The 12,610-nt window shown below is 53.0% G+C and overlaps 7 protein-coding genes across 7 annotated transcripts; 4 read left to right on the top strand and 3 right to left on the bottom strand.

Annotated features, from left to right (window-relative positions):
* Nucleotides 1-152: 152 nt before the first annotated feature.
* CDEST_01606 (Putative saccharopine dehydrogenase, NADP binding domain, NAD(P)-binding domain superfamily) lies at nucleotides 153-2,604 on the top strand. The gene is made up of 13 exons (XM_062917765.1): nucleotides 153-290; nucleotides 345-424; nucleotides 484-765; nucleotides 837-857; nucleotides 912-1,035; nucleotides 1,091-1,173; nucleotides 1,236-1,274; nucleotides 1,355-1,439; nucleotides 1,492-1,750; nucleotides 1,878-1,966; nucleotides 2,063-2,178; nucleotides 2,231-2,349; nucleotides 2,406-2,604. Exons 1-13 carry the CDS (start codon nucleotides 277-279, stop codon nucleotides 2,445-2,447), a joined length of 1,353 nt encoding a protein of 450 aa, XP_062773816.1. The 5' UTR covers nucleotides 153-276; the 3' UTR covers nucleotides 2,448-2,604.
* Nucleotides 2,605-3,422: 818 nt separating this feature from the next.
* Nucleotides 3,423-4,541, bottom strand: CDEST_01607 (Putative Zinc finger, GATA-type, Zinc finger, NHR/GATA-type; the record flags this gene model as incomplete). Its single annotated transcript, XM_062917766.1, has 1 exon — nucleotides 3,423-4,541. The coding sequence occupies one exon, from the start codon at nucleotides 4,539-4,541 to the stop codon at nucleotides 3,423-3,425; it is 1,119 nt and encodes a 372-aa protein (XP_062773817.1).
* A 1,468-nt stretch (nucleotides 4,542-6,009) lies between these two features.
* CDEST_01608 (uncharacterized protein) lies at nucleotides 6,010-6,507 on the top strand (the record flags this gene model as incomplete). Its single annotated transcript, XM_062917767.1, has 1 exon — nucleotides 6,010-6,507. One exon carries the CDS (start codon nucleotides 6,010-6,012, stop codon nucleotides 6,505-6,507), a length of 498 nt encoding a protein of 165 aa, XP_062773818.1.
* A 258-nt stretch (nucleotides 6,508-6,765) lies between these two features.
* CDEST_01609 (uncharacterized protein) lies at nucleotides 6,766-7,766 on the bottom strand (the record flags this gene model as incomplete). The annotated part of the gene is made up of 3 exons (XM_062917768.1): nucleotides 6,766-6,959; nucleotides 7,095-7,409; nucleotides 7,526-7,766. 3 exons carry the CDS (start codon nucleotides 7,764-7,766, stop codon nucleotides 6,766-6,768), a joined length of 750 nt encoding a protein of 249 aa, XP_062773819.1.
* Nucleotides 7,767-8,070: 304 nt separating this feature from the next.
* On the bottom strand, nucleotides 8,071-8,487 carry CDEST_01610 (uncharacterized protein). Its single transcript, XM_062917769.1, has 2 exons — nucleotides 8,282-8,487; nucleotides 8,071-8,213 (listed from the first exon to the last, which is right to left on the bottom strand). Exons 1-2 carry the CDS (start codon nucleotides 8,414-8,416, stop codon nucleotides 8,154-8,156), a joined length of 195 nt encoding a protein of 64 aa, XP_062773820.1. The 5' UTR covers nucleotides 8,417-8,487; the 3' UTR covers nucleotides 8,071-8,153.
* A 1,873-nt stretch (nucleotides 8,488-10,360) lies between these two features.
* On the top strand, nucleotides 10,361-11,032 carry CDEST_01611 (uncharacterized protein; the record flags this gene model as incomplete). Its single annotated transcript, XM_062917770.1, has 1 exon — nucleotides 10,361-11,032. The coding sequence occupies one exon, from the start codon at nucleotides 10,361-10,363 to the stop codon at nucleotides 11,030-11,032; it is 672 nt and encodes a 223-aa protein (XP_062773821.1).
* An 807-nt stretch (nucleotides 11,033-11,839) lies between these two features.
* On the top strand, nucleotides 11,840-12,385 carry CDEST_01612 (uncharacterized protein; the record flags this gene model as incomplete). Its single annotated transcript, XM_062917771.1, has 1 exon — nucleotides 11,840-12,385. One exon carries the CDS (start codon nucleotides 11,840-11,842, stop codon nucleotides 12,383-12,385), a length of 546 nt encoding a protein of 181 aa, XP_062773822.1.
* Nucleotides 12,386-12,610: the final 225 nt, after the last annotated feature.

The raw sequence follows: 12,610 nt of genomic DNA on the forward strand, positions 1-12,610 counted from the left end.
CATTTGTCCGGTATCGGTGGAACACCTGTGCCGGAGCGGTACAAGAATCGGTCCCTGTGGAGTTCAAGCCCTAAGACGTCATTCCCAAACGCTGCCGGCATCGGGAAAACCCCCACCTTCCCCGCCTCGACGTGAACCTTAGGCGGCCGAGATTTTTCCAACCGTGACACCATCTGCGATACTGTTTACTGCAGTGCTTCTCGGTCAACAATATCCCTTTCAATCTACCTCTACCAATTCGGAAAGGTTGCTTTCGGCTCGCAAAAACCAATCACAATGGCGCCCCAAAAGTAAGACATAGTTCGTCTTCCATTCGGCACGCCTCCCACTTACTTATCCGCTAGGGTTTTGATGCTCGGTGCTGGCTTCGTCACGAGGCCGACACTCGACATTCTTTCGGAATCCGGAGTCTCCGTCACTGTCGGTTCGTTCCAACCAGATCGACACCCCCGTCCCCGAGACGACCTACTGAAGTTTCAATAGCTTGCAGGACTCTCGAGTCCGCCAAGGCGCTCTCGGCCGGTGTCAAGAACGCCAACCCGGTGTCCCTCGATGTCACCGACGACCAAGCCTTGGACCGCGAGATTGGCAACCACGACCTGGTCATCAGCCTGATCCCCTACACTTTCCACGCCACCGTCATCAAGTCTGCCATCCGTCAGAAGAAGCATGTCGTCACGACCAGCTACGTCTCCCCGGCCATGCTTGAGCTCGACCAGGCCGCCAAGGACGCCGGCATCACCGTCATGAACGAGATCGGTCTCGGTGGGTTTCCCTCGGACAGTGACATCTCTAATTCAAGCGTCCCGGAAGCTAACAGCTGCCACCTACTACAGACCCCGGTATCGACCACCTTTGTAAGAGCCGAACCGATCGCAATGCAACTGAGGCACTCAATAACTAATTATCAGACGCCGTCAAAACCATCGAGGAGGTCCACCAGGAAGGCGGAAAGATCACCTCGTTCTTGTCCTACTGCGGTGGTCTCCCGGCCCCCGAGAGCTCTGGAAACCCGTTGGGATACAAGTTCTCATGGTTAGACTCCCGTTGTTCATATGCCTGGAGCCACGACGCTAACGGATGTACCAAGGTCGCCCCGCGGTGTCCTCCTTGCGCTGCGCAACGCTGCCAGCTTCTACCAAGATGGCAAGGTGGTCAACGTGGCTGGTCCTGGTAAGCTCTGGCGGCCCGAAACATCCCAACGAGACAAGCATCGTTTGCTGACTCAACTCAAGACCTGATGGCGACTGCGAAGCCCTACCACATCTACCCTGGTAGGTAATCCCAGATGTGGCCCTGGACTGGAATACTGGTTCTATTGCAAGTTTTGGACGCTGACAAAATTTGAATAAAGGCTTCGCCACTGTTGCGTACCCCAACAGAGACTCAACTCCTTACAAGGAGCGCTACAACATCCCTGAGGCGCAAACCATCATCAGGTACAGTTCGGAAATCTGTTCGCTGTGGACAAGGCCATTAACGTGTTTCCAGAGGTACTCTCCGCTACGCCGGCTTCCCCGAGTTCGTCAAGGTCCTCGTAGACATTGGCTTCCTCAAGGATGACGAGCAGAGCTACTGCAAGGAGCCAATCGCCTGGAAGGAGGTCACTCGCAACCTTCTGGGTGCTTCGTCCTCGGACGAGGCAGAGCTCATCAAGGCCGTCACGTCCAAGACCACATTCAAGGACAACGAGCAGCGGGACCACATCCTTGCCGGCCTCAAGTGGGTTGGAATCTTCTCTTCCGAGAACGTAAGTCCATTTACTCTGCGCCCTCTGAGCTCAACATGTTGGCCATCGGTCACCGGAAGCGAATTTGAACCGATGCGGGTATGAAACCGTCGTCAGTTAGCCAGGTAGACTAACAACTGGGTTAAAGATCATCCCCCGAGGAAACCCGCTGGACACGATCTGCGCCACCCTGGAGAAGAAGATGCAGTACACGGAGGGAGAGCGCGACCTTGTCGTGTAAGTGGATCATCTTGTCATTGACGCACGCTGGACCCGGCATACCGTCACACGTGGCATATTTGCCTGATGTGCATTTCACTAACGCTGGCAAAGCTTGCAACACAAGTTCGAGGTTGAGTTGAAGGATGGCACCAAACAGACCAGGCTCTCCACCCTCGTCGAGTACGGCAGCTCCGACCCGAACGGCTACTCGGCCATGGCCAAGCTTGGTAAGGATCACTTGTCGATGGACGATGATACTCTAAAACTGACCAATCGTAGTGGGCGTCCCCTGCGCCGTCGCTGTCCAGCAAGTCCTGGACGGAACCCTTTCCGAGAGGGGTGTTCTCGCTCCCATGAGCAGCAAGATCAACAACCCTCTCATCAAGGAGCTCAAGGAGGTAAACAATTGCCCCCATAGGGTCATGAGTCGGCTCGGCGTGCTAACCAAGTTCAGAAATACGGCATTGCATGCAAGGAGGAGATTGTCTCCCAGTGATGTGGTCAAAAAGAAAACGGCTGCCCAACAATGGGACAGACTGGATCAGGCGCAAAATAGACTCACAAAAGTAAAAGTTGCTTTCCACCATCCTCCCATGACCAGGAAGGAGCAGACATTCGTTTGTTTTACCTCGCCTTTTGCGCTTTTGCTTGACAGTAATCTCCTAATGCACCCTAAGTGACTGTGACATGTCGCTGCCGCTTCACACTTTGCTGGCGGTCCCTCACATCAGTTAATGAGACACGGTTTCATGTCGCCGAAGTCGATAGTCCGACCTAAACAACTCAAACACCTGGCAACACGTCTCTCAGAGACTTAGAAAACAAGGACGCCAGACAGTCCCGCAGGGACAGTCAGCCGAGGTCACGATGCTGAAGATCTTGGCGGTAGTAGGGGCATTTGCAAGGCAGATGAGGATAGCGGCGAGCGGGCTGCGAGCACCAGCATCGAATATGATGCCCTTGTACTCGGGCGAAGGATCCACGTGCCGAGGATAATGTACGATGCTACATGGGCTCTCGACAATGGGCCGACGTCTAGGTCTGGTAAATCGTCGGAAATGTGCCAGCGCCGGGACGAACCAGGTCCACAGGGACACGCCCGCATTTCAACAAGGGTCGGGTGTGTTATCTTGGAAGTTACAAACACACAGTTGCCAGTACGCTGACTGCATGTTGATTGATTCAATCATAAAAACCAGTCCAGTCCAATTGTTATTCACCGGCTGTCCATTACGCGCTGTGATACCGGAGTCTCTCGCTTGCTTTTCCCTTCCCTCGAATCCCTTGGACGCCGCCGCTAACACCGTAAAAAGCGCAATGTCGGGTATCATGTGGTATCGTACCCAAGGGGAAAACCAAACGCCGAAACAAGGCCCAAAGATCGGAGAAGACAAAGAAAAAAAGAACGAAGAAAAAAAAAGAAGAAAAAAGCAAGTCCAAAATACAATTGTCGATGGGTCGACCGTGTCATTCACAAGACGAACGACGACGACGCCGAGGCCTTCTTGCTCCGGGAGCGGCCCTGCTTCCGCAGCCGCATGGCATGCAACAGCCCGCACACGTTGCACAGGGTACAGGGGCCGGCAGGGCCGGCGCGCCACTTGGGCGTGCGCCGGGTGTTGCAAGCGTGGCAGACGAGCTGGATCGGGTCGCCCCCCGGCGTTGTGGGGTGACGACGGGCGGCCCTGTGGTGGTGGTGATGATCCGCGACACGGTAGTCGTGGCGGTAGGGGTGCCGCAGCACGCGGGCCTGTCCGAGGTCGCGCATCGTTTCCCTGGCTTCTCTGTGCGAGAGCGCGACGAGCTCGCCCATGTTCTCCGAGATGCCCCGCGACAGCCGCTGCACGTCGAGGAGCTTGGGGTTGCCGAGGATGGTGCTGGGGAGGACGTGGCCGCCGTCGACGGCGGAGAGGGTGTGGTACTGGAGCAGGCCCTGGATGTTGCAAAGGAGGCTATTCGCATCGCCGCGCATCTGGAGATGATGGCCTGTCAGTATTCCCGCAGTAGTGTGTGTCACTAGACATGCCCGTCCGCATGTACAGTAAGAGGAGTCCGAGTGACGAACCCGTTGGATGACCTCGCCCGCTTTCAATTGGTTCAGGGACAGGGGAACCAAAGTGTCGGAGGGACACTCCACATCGCTCGATTGGCATTGGCCAATGGGGACCAGGTCAGTGGTCAAAATAGGTATCTCGACGTCTATGGTGGTGGCGGTTCGGACGGGAGAATGGGTACTGGTGCAAGCCATCGGGCCGAAGCGGCGCTCTCGGAGAGAAGACGGACTGAATTCCGATGACGGATGAGAGCCAGTCACGCTGAGCAGTGAGAATGGGAGTGAGAGTGAGAACGATGGAGGACGTGTGTAAAAGTGGGGCGATTGATGAAGGAGGCGGGCGACGACGATCAGTGCTAGGGAGTAGTGCACAGAGTACGGTGTAGAGATCGAGAATTCTGTGAGCGATCGGGCAATGAGGGGATGGGTCCACGGGCTTTTAAAGGGAATCGGTTTTGGAAGGGGGCAATGCCAGGGGCTATCTTTGGTACAGTCAGCAGAGCAAACTTGGACCGTGTACTCTACGTAGTAGTGCATGCCCAGAGTCTCCTCCAATCATGTCAGATGTGTGTGTGTGTCGGTTGAGTTTGAACTCTGTTGTTCCCCCTCTTCACCATCAACCAAGACATGTTAAGCTTGACCCAGGAGAATGCTGGTTTTGTCTAACATCATCTCTTATCTAATCAGCTCCTTGTGTGTCGCCCCCTGTATTGAGTGGCGAGTGGCAAAAACTACAATAATAGTCTGCCCATCCCCTTTCCTCTCACGGCTCGGCCGAATTCCGCTAGAACCTCGGGCCCGATGTGTGCTTTGAGAACCATCTACAGTACTTGAACCCTTCGACTTAGTAATGTGACAAGCACGGTGTACAGTCGCAGGATCGGAAGTGACCCTGCTGACGCTTCTAGATCTCAAGGAATATCACAGAGGCTCCTCAAAGGAACACCATGCTCAAGCTTTAGTTTGCAGAAGACATCTAGGCCTGGACATCATGGGTCGAGTGGGACCCCAGAAAGTGAAACCAGGGACAAGTCACAAAACCACCACGGACCCCCCTTAGAAGAACCTGGTTGTCTGGACACAACTGAACCAGTTCCACAGAGTCTGCTATGCTTGAACCCGGAACGGTATCAAGCAAGGGAAACTTGCCACGGTCCCCGAGATTCCTCAGCATTTGTCCTGAAATGGGGGCCCTACTATGTCGAATTTTGAAGCGTTCCTAAGGGATGTACAGACATAAATAGAGAGGAAAACAGACATACCCTTATGGAGTATAGGGGTAGACTCTATGGCCTTCCGACATTAGACAACCCTCGCTTGTACTGAGACTAAAGAAAGTTGGAGCCTTTAATGCATCCCACCCTTCAGTAATAGCACGCTCTTTAGGGTTTCCCTTCTTGCTTAGTGCAAGTAGGGATATAAAACTAGAATAATAACAATCTACAAACATGCTGGTTAGGTAACTTGTCCGATTTGTCTGTGGATGTTAGATATGTTTATGTTACATCTTATTTCTTACTTGCTGTATTTGACCTTGTAAAGTTGGTATTTGCCCAGGTTAAAATGAAATAAGAATAAGCCTGTAGGTGAAACAATCAGAAGAATGCCCTTGAGCCACAAAGTGAACTGCCCTTTTTCTTACTTGGAAGACTTTAGCATAACCTCTCTGCATCACAACGCTGGATCAATAATCTTTACAGCAAGAGCGACCACTTGAGCGCTTTTGTAAACCCGATTTTCTCCCCCCTTGCTTTATGAGTTTGTTTAGCTTCAACGCTCTTCTTTTCTTTTTTCACAATTTCAACCCCAACGTTTTGAGCCAACAAAAAGTTTCCTTCACCAACACGGCACACTTCTGCCTCCGGTCAACACCAGCTCCTAAGGCCAGAATGAAGCAGCAGTAAGTTCTTTATACTGTCTTTGCATGTTCTTGAATCTTCTAATCTCTCCCAACACTTTCAGCAAAAGCAACCTCCACTCGAAGACCAAGACTCGGTCACCCAACATGGCCACCATCTACAAGGGCAAAAGCCTGGCCCAGATCAGCAACGAGACCATGGCCGGTCTGAGCGAGAAGGCAAAACCGACCCCAGGCAGGTCCTCCAACGGAATAGCCACCGTCAACGTCCTCTCCACGGCGGTTGCCCGAAACAGGCCGCCCGCCGACCCGCAGACGCGATCCGACTTCGGCTTCGACAACCTCCTCAGCTTCCTGCCCGACGACGAGCACAGGCTGCTGGGCGTCTACAGAGCCCTGTACGTGCCGTCCAAGACCCTTCGCAGGTGGGCGTCCAGGGGCCGGAAACACCTCGGCAAGAGGATCGTTTCGACGCTGGAGATGCACCGCGATACGTCGCCCCGCGAGTACCAGTTCGTCATGGACAACCTCTACATCTGGGGCCTCGAGGACAGCCAGGACGCCTGGGCGATGGCCAGCCTGGAGTACGACAGGCTGCTCAAGGGCGGATGTCGTGGTCTGTTGGGGGAGGCCAGCGGCGAGTAAGAAGCAGAGCCACGGAATGGAGCCTCGTCTACTGTCTTCTCCACTGAACGGACCAACGAAAACCTCTCCACAAGCTTGGGAGCGCGTTAAGAAAGCTCTCAAAACGTCAGAGTCATTGATTATTGCTACGAGAGGCGGAGAGCGTTCGTCGATGATTGGTTGATGTAGTTTGGTCCTCCAACAATGGCACCGAGTTAGAAAGCTGCGACACACGACCTGGGCCTCGGCAGATCACAAGAAAGATTTATTAAAATTCTGTTACGAGTGTCCAGGTAACTGAGACTGTGGCTGACCAAACTGCCTCCGGTCGCCCCGAATCGCCGTACCGAAATCGCCCAGGACAACGTCGTCAGATATCTTGGGACGGCCAAACTGCCGAGACTTGTAGATCGGAGCTCCGTCCACGAATTTCCTAGGGGAAGGGTCTTCCAGCTCGGACCGTGTGAACGCTTCTAAGACTGTCACGTCCACCAACTCCAACATGATGTTCACTGCTTTGATATCTACGTTCTTTTTTATTAAAAAAAAAAAGCGCTATCAGCATGTATGGAGAAGAAGGCAGCCGAGGAAGGAACGACTGGACTCACCAGTATGAACGATTTTACACTTGGAGTGAGGATAATCGAGGGCCAATAACAGCTTGGCGAGGCCTGCTTTCAAGAGTTCTTCATTGACGAGGCCGGCTGGGTTCCAGCGCACGACGTCCTTCCAGCTATCCCACATGGGATTCCGGACGAGGCAATGATGCATGACGCTGCCATCATTCGGTCTTTTCAGTTTGAAGGTGTCGAGGGCGGTGCGGACATGGGAATATCCAGGGTGGGAGCGGTTTCCTTTGCCCAGAGCCTTGTATGTTTGGAACTCTTCCAAGTCGCCACCATCAACCGTGTAGATCTTCAGAGCTACATAGTTGTGGTCCCTGTGTTCGCTAGGGTCAGAAATGCATCAAGGCACGGAGGGCGAGACTTTGGCAAGGCTGGGAATGAATGGCATACTGGAGATTGCGAGCCAGCCACACAGTCGATGTAGACCCGAAGCCCAACTTTTCTCAGGACCAGGTACTTTTCGTCGTATACGTCTCCGATATTGGCGGGATAGTACTGTCCGGCTTCGAACTCGTCAAGATGCTCCTCCTCCAGGGGGGTTGAGTCACTTACGAGCGGGAAGCCAGTACTGGAAAAGTTCAGCGGCGACAACGGGGCCCGGAATGGCGAACCTCTGCAAAACGAGTTCTTCACCAGTTGAAGAAAAGATGCCATTAAAAGGAGGCTATCGCGCAGTGATGGAAAAGAATGACGGCCTTGGGTTGCTGACGTGAAGTTTGAAAGAGTTGTGAGCGTGAACTGCGTTAGCAGGAGGCCAGGCCCCCTACATGCACCTTCACCTGAGGTACCAACCTAAGTAGGTGCCTGGCACATTTGACCCTGATAGGGCTCGTGTACCTAAGATAGGCACCTCATGGTAGAAGGTCCCTAAGTACCTCAGCTCCTAAGACAGGGCACGGTCAAGAGGGGCAGCGAAAGGGCTTGAGAGACTTGAGAGACTTGCAACGCAACGCAACGTGTGACGCTGCGACCTTGTTTTTATTTGATTTCTTGGTCATGGTTAAAAGTCACTATTACTTTCACCAAAGCACCGACGCCAACTTATTGGCAGTTCGCCCCTCCAGTAACATCGACACATCTCCGGGGGCTGCAGTCCATGAACTGTGCAATCGGCGTCAGCAACCACCCTTCCATTCCGAGTCGATAATAGACATGTCTGAATATCTTACATCAAAGATGTTGTTCTTGGCGAGGTTGCAGAACTTGATCCGGTTGCCGACGCAGACCTGTAGCTCGCTGCCGCTGCAGGTCTGGGCAGAGACGGCGGCGGCGAAGAGGAAAGAAATGGCGGCGGTGAACTTCATGTTTGCGGGTAGCTTTGATGATTCGGGGTTGAGTTGATGTATGTTGTTTGCCGGGTTGAAGTATGAAGACTGGAATCAGATGGCAAAAGGTTCAATGATAGGCACATCCGTTGCTTTTATCTGGGTTAGGGGCCCCTTTTCGACCTCTTGACTCGCTTACCATGGGTCTAAGTTGCTGCCAAATTAATTGCTTGTATATTTTGTGCCACATGAGTCGCTCGTATACCAAGATGCTGTTCCCGCAACTCCCTGGGACACATCAGCAAAGCCCCGTTCAACATGATACATGCATATCTCTCGAGCTTTTGTCTAGCTCAGATTTATCTTCGCTATTTAGTATAGAAAGATCATAACACTTTCAACTAGGGGAGAAAATGTGTGGTTGTTACCTGTCGTTATGTGACAATAGTCTCGTCTAAGAATTGCGGATCTCGACCACTTTAGAGTTTCGGCGAACCCGAGCGAGAGCCATGAAGCATGATTTCCAAAAACAACTGTGCAACAACATCATCCGCGCCTCCGAAGCAGTATGGAGATTGATAGAACTCCCCTGAGAACCAAGATTCTAGACATTGCAATCGGAAGACTGACGATGTAACTATGATTATATATCCTCCACTCTGGAACCAAAGAAAAGCATCTTGTGCATGCTACATGCACGAATCCCATGATGCTCTGCCAGTGGGTCTCTACTACCCTATCTTAGACTTTCCAGGCGCTATCCTTGCACAACTCTCTCAAAGTCTCGGGTTTTGCTACCGGAAGGGAGGAATCACAAATCCTCTCTAGGTATTCCAAAAAAACCAATAAGAAAATCAACGGGCAAGAACACGATTCAAAAGAAAACCAATAGACTCTATCACCCCTGCCAAACACTAGTTGTTTCACTGGCCTAGTCAGTTCTCATTCTTCTTATGCTGACTCTAATAGATAACTAGACATAGTCGAGAGTGGCCAACTCACTCAGCCAGAAGTCACGTGAAATAACGGAATGAAGTGCTGTTTGGCGCATGGCTCAACTATAACCCCAACATACTTGCCGACTTTAAAACATGCCGTATAAAAGTACGAACGCTGAGCCACCGAGGTTGCTGGAGTTTGCTCTTGTGGAAAGCAGTGATGAGAAATATGCTTGCAGAAACAGCTTGCAGATGAGGTGAAAGAATTGATGCAGTACTAAGACTTGACAACTTGACTCTCACAGTCAGCAGTCAAATCACCCCACAAAGAGCTTCAATGGGAGGCAGAACTAAGTCTTTGAGAGAAAATGTCGTTGGCACTGGCGTTTGACACTACAGGAATAGCCAAAGTTCATAAGACGAAGCTCTCTCGACAGGCCAACCAGACAGGACAGCAAGAAACGGCTGGAAACCCATCCGTCTGACGTTGTATGCAGAGGATCGGAGCTAATGACCCAGTTTTAAGTCACACATAGTCTAGGCCATGCCTGAAGACGGTCTCCAAAGTTGAATTCATCTTGAAATCCCGGCATGGCTGCACCAGATACTGCATACAGCATGCAAACGGATGAAGACCAAACGGAGGAGCACGCCTCACCCGTCAAGTGAGCCCGTATGTTTCTTATGATAGGTTGAGGTAAAAGAACTTGCCACCAGAGGGCATATCTCTGTTTGTAGGCAACTCACCGCCCATGTTCCATCTTTCTCTCACCTGGCCAGCTTTGCAAGAGTGCCGCCTTGACAGCCCCTATTCCCTTCCACCTTACATACCACCTTACCTTCCACCTCTGGATTCTTCTATCCCAGCTCTCTCCTTCCTCCTCTCATACACAACGAAACCTCTCATTCTCAACTATTCGTGAGACCAGCGTCCCTCAGCAAAGTGAAAAAGTGAGTCCCTTTACTCCAATCCGGCCTTCTCATATACCCATCGTTGACAGATTCGTTTAGGTGAACAAAAAACTCCTTGCAAGCCAACGTCATTATGGACGACAACACTGCTCAGGAGGCCACCGGCACTGCCGGTAAGGCCCCTGAGAACGCCCCCAAGACCACCACCGCGGTCCTCCTCGAGCACATCGCCTCGAAGACGATCCCGACCGACCCGCAGACGGTCAAGGATTTCGGCTTTGACCGCTGCATCACCCAAAAGGGCCAGGAGGTCCTCATGCAGGCCATCTACATCACCCTTCTCAAGGACCTTGCCGTCGCGCCCGCCCAGGTTGAGGATTGGGTCGCGGAGGGCGGCGCCAAGTTCGCCGAGCAGGTTCGCACAAAGTTCGAGGCCGCCAAGGACGAGCAGGGTCTCAAGTGGCTCGACTACTTCGCCTTCATCTGGAACCCCAACGACGTCGACGCCGAGCTGGGCGCCATGAGCGAGGAGTACCTCGGCTCCCTCGCGGGCCCGGGCTTGGACGAGCAGTTTAACGCCCGCGTCGAGACCTACCTGGCCGCCCAGGCCCGTCTCCGCGCGAAGCGCGACGATCTGATGGCCCGGGGCGAGTACGTCCCCCGGCCCCATGGGCCTCGCATGCTGGTCCCCGCTCCCGGCTCGAACGATCCTACCCCGGCGAGCGTCTCCCTCTTCTGCCCCGGCACGGACCTGGCCGCTTTTGCCCGCGAGCTTGAGGGCATGCCCGGTGTTGTGAGTTTTTGACGTTGTCTTTTTGACCGAGACACGGCGAGTTGGTGCTGACCCAGAGACATCTCTACAGACAGTCATCCACACGACGAAGTTGAGCCGTTGAACCCCAAGATGGCGAGGCCACGTCTCTCAGCTCGTCACTTCTCGATCAGCACCTCAGTCGACATGGATCATCATGTCAATTTGCGTATGGGAGTTGTCGGTGACGGAGAATTGGGACTGTGAAACGGACTAAAGAGAGTCAAGCATACACCGGCTACTAATAGCACAAAGAAAGAATCTGAAGGCATGAGGGCTCTTTGAGATCAAGTCTTAGGAGAGGTTGAACAATACAACAAGCTTTCAGATATGCCTTTTTACCCGAATGAATGATTGACAGTATGACATTTCCCCTGCATTTAGTCTCAGTTTATTGCCATGGCATCTACATACATATGCTCAAAGAATAACGCTTTGATTTTGTCAATCACGTCATCCTCAATTACCACCTTGTGCATTTTCTTGGTCCATTTCGATTCTATGGACTGGTGAAACTAGACTATCCCAAAGCTCAATGACTTCTATTCTCCCCTTTGAGGTGCACTGACTTGGAAACGTTGGTCAGGGCTCGTGGAGTTCTGGTCTTTCACTGGACTCGAAGAGTAGTAACGGAGGGGAGGCTTGTGATTTAAACCCAAGCCAGGCCTCCCCTCTCTCGATTAGACTTCATTTCGCCCTCTCAGACCATCCTCAAGTAACACTCTCAGAAAGCACCCCAAGTCAAGCACATAGAACATATACGCATACATAACAGCATCAACCCATCAAACACAGGACAAAATGGCCAAAATGGACTTCCACGAGTCCGTCCTGGCCCACCACGAGTCTCTCGCGCGGATGGAGAAGGCGAGAGAACTGCCCCGGGACCTCAACACCCTCAAGACCTGGTACTTTACCCGCCTCGGGTCCCAGGCCGATCAGACGGCCCTCCTGGGCGTCTACAACACTCTCGTCTTCGACCTCGGCCTCGGAGACGGCCAGCTGCAGAGCTGGTTGTCGGACCTCAAGATGGCGCGCAAGATCGAGGACGCCTTCGCGGCCAACGCGGCACGCATCCCCCCAGAGCGGATGATGTGGTTCATGGAGCACAGGGCCATCTTCCGGTGCGATCAGCACGGCCACGACACGCCCGTTTTCCGGTTCGACGCGTATGAGAGGCGCAAGAAGTGGCCGGCCGAGTGGAAGGGCCTGGGCCGGGCTGAGATCGAGCTGGCGATCGACGGGACCGAGGGCGGGTCGCAGACCGTGTTCGAGGGGCCGCACGAGAAGGAGGCGTGGCTGCTGGAGATGGCGCGCCGGTGGAGCACCGGGGAATATCCCGTTTGAAAATGGTCCGAGACTGGAATGCCAGCGGCCGGCTACTCTGTTGCTGATAGACGATGGAACGAGGGTGGGCAAGATACGCAACTTTTTGGGATAAGATGACGGGGGAGAACTGGTCCATTTTTGCTTGTCCTTCTCTCGAGTCTAGAAAAGATGGCCGCGAAACCCATAAATGTTACCTGCCCTCATTTGTGATGTCTGAAGCTGCTAGCAACATGACAAACTCAG

This window comes from Colletotrichum destructivum, chromosome 1 (assembly GCF_034447905.1).
Source record: "Colletotrichum destructivum chromosome 1, complete sequence".
Taxonomy (NCBI): domain Eukaryota; kingdom Fungi; phylum Ascomycota; class Sordariomycetes; order Glomerellales; family Glomerellaceae; genus Colletotrichum; species Colletotrichum destructivum.